General features: G+C 36.6%; 1 protein-coding gene across 1 annotated transcript; it reads left to right on the plus strand.

The window, feature by feature from the left end:
* The first annotated feature begins 1107 nt into the window (after nucleotides 1-1107).
* On the plus strand, nucleotides 1108-4815 carry LOC113759848. Its single transcript, XM_027302427.1, has 6 exons — nucleotides 1108-1558; nucleotides 1656-1799; nucleotides 1884-2870; nucleotides 2970-3103; nucleotides 3191-3266; nucleotides 3386-4815. Exons 1-6 carry the CDS (start codon nucleotides 1108-1110, stop codon nucleotides 4813-4815), a joined length of 3222 nt encoding a protein of 1073 aa, XP_027158228.1.
* Nucleotides 4816-12452: the final 7637 nt, after the last annotated feature.

Consider the following 12452-nt stretch of genomic DNA (forward strand, 5'->3'; position numbering starts at 1 on the left):
TCAAAAGGTCCGCATCTTCTTTCAAAATAACTTATCAATTTTAATTTTTTTAATTTAACATTCAGATATGATATTTAGGTATTTGTAAATTTAAGTAATGCATTTTGACATTTTTTACATATTATTAAGTATATGATTAATTTGTATTAGTAGTCTCTTATCTAAATTTTAGTTAGAAAATATGTAGTGATTATTTGGATACATTTTAATGATCATAAATGTAATTTATTTATTTTCATGTATCTCAATTATGTTGGTTAAAATGATTTTAGGTAAATTAATTAGAAAAAGTTAAAAAAAAGAGTTTGTTGCAGTTAGTTAAACAAAAAATTGAATTGGGCAAATTGTCAAAGTATAAATTACCTGGCATAATTAAACTTGATTAGAAAAAATTTAATATATTTAGATAATAAAAAAATTTTATTATTATCGAAATAATGCAAATTACCTTGCATAATTAACTTGATTAGAAAAAATTTAATATATTTAGATAATAAAAAAATAATTTTATTATTATCTAAATAATGCATATTACCTTGCATAATTAAACTTGATTAGAAAAAATTTAACATATTTAGATATATAAAATAATTTTATTATTATCTAAGAATGCATATTACCTTGCATAATTAAACTTGATTAGAAAAAATTTAATATACTTAGATAATTTTCAAATAACTTTATTATTGTCTAAATAATGCATCATACCGTGCATAATTAAACTTGACTAGAAAAAATTTAATATATTTAGATAATATAAAATAATTTTATTATTATCTAAGAATGCATATTACCTTGCATAATTAAACTTGATTAGAAAAAATTTAATATACTTAGATAATTTTCAAATAACTTTATTATTGTCTAAATAATGCATCATACCGTGCATAATTAAACTTGACTAGAAAAAATTTAATATATTTAGATAATATAAAATAATTTTATTATTATCTAAAAATGCATATTACCTTGCATAATTAAACTTGATTAGAAAAAATTTAATATATTTAGATAATAAAAAATAATTTTATTATTATCTAAATAATGCATATTGATATGTTTAACATCACATCTACAATTATTTAATTAATGTAGGGACAGTATAAAATGGCTCCAAATCAAGACATTGGTTGGGATTATGCTACTCCAGTTGGTAATGACAGAAAGGTTGCAAAGTGTAATTATTGTGGTAAAATTGTACACGGAGGAATTACAAGAATGAAACAACATATTGGACATGTAGCAGGACAAGTAGAGGCATGTCCGGCAGCTCCAAGAGATGTAAGCGAGCTTTTAAAGAAACACTTGAAAGAAGGTAAGAATGCAAGAGCTGCAACACAAAAGAAAAAAGAATCATTGCTTTCGTCCATCAATCTACTAAATGAAAATGAGGATGATGAAGATGATAATGTTTTCGAGCTTAATGAAGAAGAAATTGAAGTTTTGGAAAGAAAGCAATATAAGCGAGCTATGGAAGAAAGTAGATACATGAGATTTATGGAAGAGCAACGTAGGCATTCTATATCTGGAGGTCAGCCAACTATGGATTTTACATCTGGTATGTATGTAGAAATATCTAAGAATTAATATAACATTTTTAGATTACAAGACTTATTTAATAAAAAAATTATAATCTTTTATGTGCTATATTGCAGGGAGTACCAGTTCAAGTATGCCGAATCTATTGTCCTCTAGAAATAAAAGAGCTTTGTCACAGAGTTTTAAACTCAAGGAAGGAGTTTTGGGGCCAAAAGGAGTTGATCCATACATGTTTCCCTCAAAAAATAAGTCAATAAAAAGTTTGTTTTCCAAAGAAAATACCAAAAAAGTTGGTAAGGCAGTTGCAAAATTTTTTCATTTTAATGCCATACCATTTCATGCAGCTGATAGTGGTCCTTATTATCAATCGATGATTGACACAATTGCTAGTGCTGGAACTGGAATTAGAGGGCCAACAGGTAAACAAATTGGAGGTGAATATTTGAATGAGGAGATGACAGATGTTGACCAATACATTAGTTCCATTAAACATAAATGGAAAACATATGGGTGCACAATCATGTGTGATGGGTGGAGTACTCGGACAAAGCATCCAATCATTAATTTCATGGTGTACTGTGATAGAGACATGATATACCACAGCTCTATCGATTGTACAAACAAGGTAAAGACTGCAAACTTTGTCTTATCCTTAATGGATAAAGTTGTGGATTCCATTGGAGAACAAAATATTGTACAAATTGTCACTGATAGCGAATCTAGCATGAAGGCAGCCGGAGAGCAACTGATGAAGAAAAGGAAGCATTTGTTTTGGTCACCATGTGCTGCACATTGCATTGATTTGATGCTAGAAGACATTGGTCAGATGAAGTCAATAAAGGATGCTATCAAACAAGGTAAGAGAATTACCAGTTTTATATACAATAGTGACAAAGTGGTCAACCTAATGAAGACATATACAAATCATAGAGAGTTATTGCGACCCGGCATAACAAGATTTGCTACCGAGTTCATTGCAATGGAAAGTCTTCTTTGTCATTCTACCGAATTGAAACGAATGTGTACTTCAAATGAGTGGCAGGAGTATAATAGCAGTTCTAAAAGAAGGGAAGAAGCTGCTGAAGTGTCTGACTTGATTTTGTCAGAAAGATTTTGGAAAAAGGTACGACGGGTATGTGCAATCATGGAGCCGCTAGTGAAAGTTTTAAAAGTGATTGATCAGGATAAAAAACCAACACTACCCATCATATATGAGGCAATGGATAGGGCTAAAATGGCAATCCAAAGTGCAGTGAAAGACTATGAAAAGTATTGGGATATCATTGATGACAGATGGTATAGGCAGTTACATCGAAACTTGCATGCAGCAGGTAATAAGCATTTGACAATTATAAATAAATATTTCTTTTAAACAAATTATTTTGTGTTAAAAATTTACTCACTTGGTTTTTTTTATGTCATTGGCTCAGCCTATTTCTTAAATCCCGCTCTTCAATATTCCGGCACTTGTGAATTTAACACGTCTGAAGTTAGAAGGGGATTGAAAGAAGTAATCAAAAGGCTTGAACCAAATTTAGAAGTGCAAGCAAAAGCAATGAACGAGGTACAAAAAATAGCTATTGTTTATTAACTTGCATTACTGTATAAATTTAAGAAAATTATTAATATTCTAACTCTATAATATTCTTAGATAAATACATTCGTGAACAAAATTGGAGAGTTTGGAAGTGCACTTGCAATTAAGGTAGTAGCTGCATCTTTACCAGGTTCATAACTATGATTTTGTTCTTTAAATTATATTATGCATTAGTATGTTATTTTAATGATACTGATTATATCTGCATAACTAAAATTGTATTTTTTTTACGTTATATGTTTTTAATAGCTGAATGGTGGAATATGTATGGTGAAGAAGCTCCTAATTTAAGAAATATTGCAATTAAAGTTCTAAGTCAAACTTGTACATCATCTGGCTATGAAAGAAATTGGAGTACGTGGTCTTTGATACATACAAAACTTCGAAATCGATTGGCAATTGAAAAGTTGCACAAGTTGGTATTCGTGCACTACAACATGCGGCTTAGAGTGAAGAATTTGATGTACAAAAATGACACTGATGATTTTTATGATCCAATTGATTTAAATCACATTTTTGATGAAAATGATATATTAGATGAGTGGGTCCGAGAAAATGAGCCGTCATTGATTCATGAAAATGATTTGAGTTGGTTGGATAAGGCCATCAGTGAAAGTGAAGGGAGAGAACAAAGTCATGATAGTGATCATGATAATGATATGCCTTTGTCCCAATTCATAACTGGTATGAAAAAGAAACATAAGGAGCGAGCATCTACGAGCAAAAGCAAGGGTATTGGGAAGAAAAAAGTTATATCAAAATCCATTTCATCTTCCTCTACCAAAAGTTCTAGCAGTGAAAAAGATGACAGCAGTAATGATGATGATGATGGAGGAGCGAACATGAGACATTCTCAACCAAAAAATGTTTATGGTAGTGGTAGTGGTGGTAACTATCATGATAGCCAATATACTGGTGGCATGTCATGGGGTCAAGGAGATGATAACTATTATGCTACTCAAGACACTGATCATGGATATCGTCCTGGTATAGAAGCACAGCGGCAATATTTGAGCAAAATAACTGAATTTTCAAGTGAAGGTGACTCTTCTTACAACTCAAATTCTAGGAGATATTCTGAATTTCATGAGCACATGCAAGATTTAAATGTAGGTCATTCATATGGAGTCTATGATTCTGGTAAAAGTTTGGGTACTAGGTGGTCAGGACATGAATTTGAGCGATCACTTGCAGGCTCTATTTCTTATTGCTCTGAATACGGATCATATGGTGGACCTAGCCATCTTCAGAGGTCCACTAGTGTTTCTACTGGATCATATGGTGGACCTAGCCATCTTCAAAGGTCCACTAGTGTTTCTACTGGTGGATATTATAATCGGCCAACTGGAATACATCATGACGAATCTGCATTTGATTCACGTAGCATTGGTTATTATGGACACAACTATGGTTCATCCAGTAGCACCAATGATAGTTTACACTATCGAGGGTTCAGTTACTACCATAGAGGTGACGAATTTGGATCAAATCCACCACCATTGCCACATTTTAATCATGGTTCATCTAGTGCGTCATCAAACTTAAGAGATGAACAATATGGTTCATATATTTCTTCCCATTCACATGAAGAAAATCAAATGCAAATGCCATATTCTTACTCTAATCGGTCGGAAGATGAGCATGATTTTGAACCTCCTCGTCATTCTACATGGCACTAATAGGTATGTAAACAAAGTAAAAATATATTTTTACTTTGTTTTTGATAGAATTTAAGAGTTGTACATAATTCATTAATTTTAATATTTCAGTGATATTTATTATTTTATATTTTAGGAAATTGAGATCAATCATCTGGGCACTGCAGTGGATCAATATAGGGTGAAAATGGTGAAAATGCTTGCTTCTTTATGTTTTTGCATTTCATAATATTATTTGATAGGTATTTGTTTTTTTATTGTATTAAACTAAACACCGCTACTTCCTTTGTGTACTGAGATTTGTATTGTATTATGTAACATATGATGATTTTATTTTTATGTATTGTATTATGTAACATATGATGATTTTATTTTTATGTATACTTTTTTATCTCATATAAAATAGAATCAGAACGTACACTTTATTCTAAAATCATTTATTGCTAATGTTATAGGCCTTTATGGTAATGACAGCATTATTTTATTTAATAATTAGTAACTATATATGATAATGTAGGTATTTAGTAAATTTAAGTTGATAATTGTGCTTTTTATGGTATTTTCTATTTTTAGTAATTTTTTCAGATTTTTTGAAAATTTTTATATGCTATAATGCATGTAATCACCCGATATTCATCCGATATGCCGCGACGGATGTGGAACAACCGAGACCGCGACGCGACCGAGATCCGCGACGGCGAACCCTGGTCACAGGCGTTGCGCATTAAGGACTTGGAGCGGGGTCTCCGAGATGAGGTGGAGAGGACGGACGCTTTACGTCGTCAGTTTCACGACACACACCAGCACCTCTTCGCAATGAAGAGGCAGTTGAGGGAGGGGGCTCGAGGTATTATGCTGGACTGTGAGGTCCTATTAGATGTGGCCGCGGAGGCACCACCACGAGCTACCGGCCCAGAGCGGATGGACGAGGTAGATACTCTAGGTTCCGTTGGGGATTGGGGCGCTAGGGGAGGCGAGTAGGGCCGTTGTTTGGATTTTCTTGTGGTCATTTGACCTGTTTTTGTTCTAACCAGTATAGCTGGTTCTTTGGTTATCTGTTGGCTAACTAGATTTTTGGAGCCCGAATGCTCATGTATTTAAAGGGTTTTGTTCCGACCGGATGTCGGATAACTTGTATATCCTTTGGTGTGATTTTGTAAATATATGTATATATTCGAGCTTAATCTTTTGAACTTATCTTTTGCGTGTCTTTGTGTATATGCTTTGTATTCTTTATTTCGTTCATGGCTTGAATAATAAGTACACGTTATGTTTCAATTTATAGACTTTTGAACCGAAATGGACTCCGGTGGTAGAGGTAGAGGGCGAGGAAGAGGCCCCGAAGGAGGAAATGAGAACGAGCCAGAGCAGGTAGCTACAGCGTTGAATGGCTGACCTGCTAGAACGAATGGTTAACCAACAGGCTCAGGGCCAGGGAGGTAATGCCGGAAACCCTGGAAATAATATAGGTAATCACGAGGGAGAGGACCGTGCTTTAGAACGGTTCCAAAAGGTTGCACCCCCAAAATTCATAGGTGGGCCCGATCATGACTTAGCGGAAGGTTGGCTGGACTGTATGTTAGATATATTTGCCGCGCTTAGGTATTTGGAGGAGCGGCAGATATCTTTTGCTGTCTTTCAGTTTGAGGGGGCCGCCCGAGCCTGGTGGAATGTGATTAGAGCCAAGTGGGAGCGGGAACAGACCCCCTGGACATGGGTCAATTTTACACGAGAATTTAATGAAAAGTATTTACCTCCCATTGTGCAAGAGAGACGTGAGGATGATTTTATCCGCCTGCGCCAAGGGGCATCTAGTGTGGCGGAGTATGAAACCCAGTTTACAAAACTCTCTCGCTTCGCTCCGGAATTGGTGCTAACGGAGCAAAAGCGAATTCGCTGCTTTATCCAAGGCTTGAATGTGGAGATCCAGGAGGCACTAGCAGCTGCTCAGTTGGACATGTTTAGCCAAGCGCTAGAAAAAGCATAGCGGATTGAGACTGCTAGGGGACAAGTAAAAGCCTTTCATGATCGGAAAAGGAGGCAATCCGATTCGAGCCATTTTGCGACCGGACAGAGTTTGAGAAGTGAGCCACCTTTTAAGAGGGGTCGAGGAACAGATGGTCCCCGACCCGCAGGAACCCTAAACCTGGGTAATTTTGGGAGAGGTCGAGTAGGGCAAGGGCCCCAGAGGGGTGCTCAGCGTGGAGTATTAACTGCAGGAACTAGGCCAACCTGTGGTTTCTGCAGGGCCAATCACACCGATGAAAACTGTTGAAAGAACAGTTCGATCCGAAAATACTATAAATGTGGTAGTACAGAACATCTGATTGCCCAATGTCCCAAGATGCAGAAAGAGGGACCTAAGCCGACAAATACAGGGAAAAATCGACCCAAAGGACCAGCTAGAGTATATGCAATGGGTCAACAAGAGGTGACTGACCCTTCGACAGTCATCGAAGGTACGCTCTCTCTTATCGGCGCACCGCAAGTGTTTAACAGACCCTGATGACATGTACTTTTTGTAAACCCTGCAATTATGGTTCACGAACAAAGGTATCAATTTCGGGGACGAAATTATTCTAAGAGGGGGAGGTTGTGAGACCCCGATAAGTCCTTAAGTTTGATAGTAGGTGAGGTGAAATATTTGTGCGAAAAAATTGGGCTTTAGGGCTAATGAGAAAACCCTAGTTGGGGTTAGGATTGAAACCCTAGCTTTTGTATTAAGCACAAGATCGAGTTGTAGTTAAGCTAGCTATTCTAGTGTGTGTTTTGGAGTAAGTAAATATAGGATTCAATTTCTTTTATATGGGGTAAGGAAGTTTAAAAGTTAGAAAAACCTCCAACGAGTAAACCCTCTAGTGTTCCCATAGATTAGAAAGCTTATGTTGGGTTTAAAACCCTAATTTTGCCAATGTTATAAAGGTTGTTGTTTAGTGGGTTCTATTACGGATAAAGTATGATTAAGTATAGGTGGTTAAGATAGGAGTGTGATTAGTGAAGTGATTAAATGTGATCAAATGCTTTAGACTAGATTAAGTTATCATTTATGGAGTTAATTGAAAGATTATCAAATGTTTGAGGGAAAAGGAGTAAGAAAGAGAAAGTAAAGTTGTAAGGGCTAAGAGGCAATAAACAAGCTTTTATTTGATTGGTTGAATGGTAAATATCTTCCCAAGGCTTTGACTACTATTTGATGGTAGGAAAATACAAGATAAAGCTAAGAAATAAACAAAACAAAGCAAAAGAAAAAAGAAAGAGGGAAGGCCGAAAGAGAGGGAGAGCAAGAGAGGGGAGAGATTTTCTTCAAAGTTCTTCAATTTTTAGCCATCCATCTTGCTTGCGGAGCTTAAGAAGACAACTTGAGCACTTGATTGTTGTAGTTTGCACATCAACAAAGCTTATTTGAAGGTATATCATCTTACTTGGAAGTTAAATTTGGGGTTTTAATCTTGAAGCTATGGAAGTGATGCTTTTGTTGTGATTATGCATTTTTATGGGTTGTATGATGATTATGGAGTAGTTTTATGGTTTATTTTGATGGTTATATTGCTGATTTTGGGAAAGGCTAGGAGGAAAAGGTAGGGTTTCTTGATTCATGATTCATAGAGTTGGTTTGGTTGGATTTTGGCTTGTTAATGGCATCTTTGATGTATTAATTTCACTTGTATGGTTGGTGAGTAGCAAATTCCAGATTAGTCATGAAACCCTAATTCAAAGGAAAGTTAGTTTGGTTGGGTTAGGGCTTAAGTGATTAGAGTTTGATTGATTAGGTGGTGAAACTAGTAAAGTTAGTAGGATTAGCACCTAGATTATGGTTAGTTTTTGGCAATTTTGTAGTGACTTAGAGGGAAAGTTTCGGACCATTTGTAGGTCATTTAGAAGTTAATATATGTGTGTTTATTTGGTATAAAAGTGGTTGGAAGGCTTGTATGAGAACCATAGAAACGGACTGTGCGGTTGCGACGTTCGAAACCGGCAAAACTGGAAACAGGGCAGTCCACAAATTCGAACTTGGGTTCTGTTTTTCTTTATGCTGCGTGTGGATTCAGAGGTTTCTCAAAACATGAAAGTTGTAGCTTCTTAAGTCCTTAATGTGTCTGAAAATTTTCAGGTCAAACAGATCAGTGTAGCCCGAGTTATAGCCAAAACACTTGCACCTGTTTTGAACACTGGATTGTGTTACGCTTTTGGATTTAGCCTCTGACCATGCTCGGTTCGCCTGGATAACGTGCAAAATGGGTGTTAACCCCTTCATAAGAAATGTATATCTTGGTTTTATCTTCGAAACAGTATAAAGTGCATCCAAATCTGAGTTCCGTAACTCCAGTTATAACCAAAACAAGATCGGTTGTCAGAACTGCCTTTGAATTTGGACAGTTCTGACAGGAACTTTGGACCCATTTTTCACCCTGCTCTGTATTGATTCAGGTTTTGTCCAAAACATAAAAGTTTTAGCATTATGACCTAGCTTTCTAATTCCTTTGGAATTTCTTGATTTGGATTTGTGAACTGTAAGTTATGGTCCGGCAAACAGACCCTGTCCGTCACCCTAAAGTGCAAACTTCTGGTACTGTTTTCCATAATTTCGACACCTGCTTCCATTCAGATTTCGATTAAGGTGTCTTCATGAAAATTGTAGCCCTTCCTCTTAGCTTCGTAACGGTACCATAGCCGTTGTGCTAGCTTGTTGTGTTATCCAGCACCACCAGGGATGAATTTTGATTTGAAGCTTCGTTATACCCTGAATTTCTTCCAATTATCTGGGACTTTACGTCCGATTTCAAGCCTTTTGCCTGTTTTATCTGGTTACGCGATTAACTCCTTACTGGACCACTGGACCATGACTATTTGATAAGTTGGATTGGCGTGATATTTAGTACTTGAATGTGATAAGTGATTTACAAGATCGTGAATTGTGATAAGTAAGATTAGAATGTTTCTTAGTATTTGACTGACTTTGGGAAAAACAAATTGGACCTGGTGAATACGAGTTAGAAGAGATGGAATTCTACTGCTTGATTGGTTCCTGAGCGATATCTTGACCAGCGTTATATAGGAGTTAGAATGTCGAGGACGACATTCTTTTAAGGGGGAGAGAGTGTGAGAACCCGTAAATTCCCTAATATTTTTCCTAGGGTTTTCCCCTTTAATTGCATGTTTTCTGCATTTTCTGGCCTAGGAATATTTTCTTGGTGGATTTTATGAGCAATTATAGTTTTTAGATGATTTTTCTAGCCTTGGAGAGTTTTTGGAAAATTAAGTATATAGAAAGGACGTGGGACCCACTAGTGCGGAAAGTTCGGAAAAATTCGGCCAATAAGGTTAGATTCCGGATACTGTGTAAAATGTATCGGGTGTTAATGGATAAGTAGAGGAGTGTGAAGTGATTGATGTGAGAGGTGAACAAAGGATAGAAATGCAATTAATGTGATGCCAAGTGTCACCATGATATTGGTTAGGACTTAAGAGTTACTATTCATTTTCTTGACTATTTTGACTAAGTGGTTAATATCTTCAAAAAAATCACAAAAATTCACCATTTTCACCTCTTGATGGCCGAACCTCTCTAGCAAGAAGAAAGACAAAATTCTTCAACTTTCTAGCTTCCATTTCACTCAATCTTCCAAAACCAACCACATAACTTAGATTCTACTCCATAAAATCTATCCTTTGGGTGCTTGTGAGTGGTCTATTGAAGTTTGTTTGAAGGTCTTAGGTGGCCAACATCTCTACATCTCTTGTTTCTTAGGTAAGTGATGTTTGACTACTCCCTTATACTTAATGATGGTTATTTTATGCCTAATGGTGGCTATGGTGTGAGAAATTGTGGATTATTTCATGGTTTGGAATGAATTGGTTGAGTTTTTTTATTTTATGAGGAATTTTCTGGTTTCATATGATCTTGATGGTGTGGTTGTTTTTTATGGTTGGTAATAAGGGGCTTTGACTCTAGTAGGTGTGAATTGTTGATAAATGCAATCAATTTTGAATTTGGAAGAATTTCTGGAAAAGTAGGGTTCTTGGTTGAACATTCTGTCCGAAATTTTAGGTCATAGATAGAGGCCGAATTGGACTTTGCTCAAAACATGAAAGTTGTAGGTATTGATGAGTTTGAAGTGCCTACAAAATGTCAGGGCAGTTGGAGTAGTGTAGAGTGAGTTATGCCGTTTTTACTGTTGCTGTTTTTGGTGAACAGAATGTGCGAACTGCGATAGTAATTGTCTGTTTTGACTGGAATTGATTTGGATTTTGTTGTTGGTGTCTTCTTATGAAATGTAGCTTGATGTCTTAGCTTTCATATGCCTTTGGAATCAATGCATTTGGACCTGTATAGACTGAATTGGACTGATTACAGTTTTGTTGGATTTGGGAACCTGCAATTACGGTTCTGGGTTGGTTTTCTGCATTTTTTGACCTAGTTGTGCTAGGATTTGGACTGAGAGGCCTTCTACATTGTTGTAGCCCTGTCTTTGAGCTTCGAGATGGTGGGTCTTACGCCCTCATCCAATAAGCGTAGCGCATTTTGTGCCATTACCGCATTTGGAGGCCAAAAACTGTTTTTGTTGTTGGGACAAATGAGTTCCATGTCTTGATTTTCTGGTTTGCTTATATACCTATATATGCATATGAAACCCTATTGGGGTTGTGTTTGGCTTGGATTTATGACTCGTTATCGAGTCTTGTGGTATTTGTTTACATATTCTAGGGCGTGACGTTAGTGCACGACGTACTAGGGACGACGGTGCATGAAACCTCACTTGCTTACTTGGTGAGTATACTACTCACTTGGATTTATAATGTGGCTTTGCTATATGTGATTGTGATGTCTGGAAGGCTTGTTTGGCTATTGGAAATGATTAGGGTGAGGGTGTACTTGACCGCCCTCATTCCTTTTATTCTTGTGACCGATTGTTTACCGTTTCACTGTATTACTGTACTGCTATATGAATTCTTGGATTTCATTCATGGAAATTGTTTGGGTGTTGGTTGGACGAGTATCCAACGGCCCTACTGTACTGAGCTCGACCCCGTTGGCATTCACTTGAATCGAGCCAGCGAGGGCTTGGTCGTGAAAATTGACTAGCCACGGGGACTGAAATGGGAATCTTGTGGTAATGAGACCCTTGGTTCCGGTGTACTCGAGTATCACCTAAAGTTACTGCTTGGAGTGCGGGCCCGGTTGGGGTATGTTGGGTGGAAGGAATGGAAGTGAAGTGAGGTCTACGGTTTGGTACTTTTAACATTGACGGAGGGTCAATGAAGTTCGATCAAGAATGTAAGCGTGGAAATGGGCTCTTGAGAGCCGTCCGTATCCTTTTACCGATTTGTTTTGCTTCTTATTTGAATATTTGCAATGAACGATTATGCTTAAGTGATCTTGGTTGATTGTGTGATAGTTGCTCACTGAGCTTTAGCTCACACCATTCCATTTGTTTTCCTTACAGGAAAATAATCACTTTTGGAATCTCATACTTGTTGGTTGCCAAATTGAGCCATGTATATGTCTATTTTGACTAGCTCCTTGCATGAAACCCTAATGTGTACTGGGTTCAATTTCTTTTGGTTGGCAAACCGATCATGTATATCCATGATGAATCGTTTTGATATGCCGCTTTGGCTTTTGGCTTGTAAATGTTACATTTCACTGTATATATGTT

This window comes from Coffea eugenioides, chromosome 2 (genome assembly GCF_003713205.1).
Source record: "Coffea eugenioides isolate CCC68of chromosome 2, Ceug_1.0, whole genome shotgun sequence".
In the NCBI taxonomy this organism is placed as follows: domain Eukaryota; kingdom Viridiplantae; phylum Streptophyta; class Magnoliopsida; order Gentianales; family Rubiaceae; genus Coffea; species Coffea eugenioides.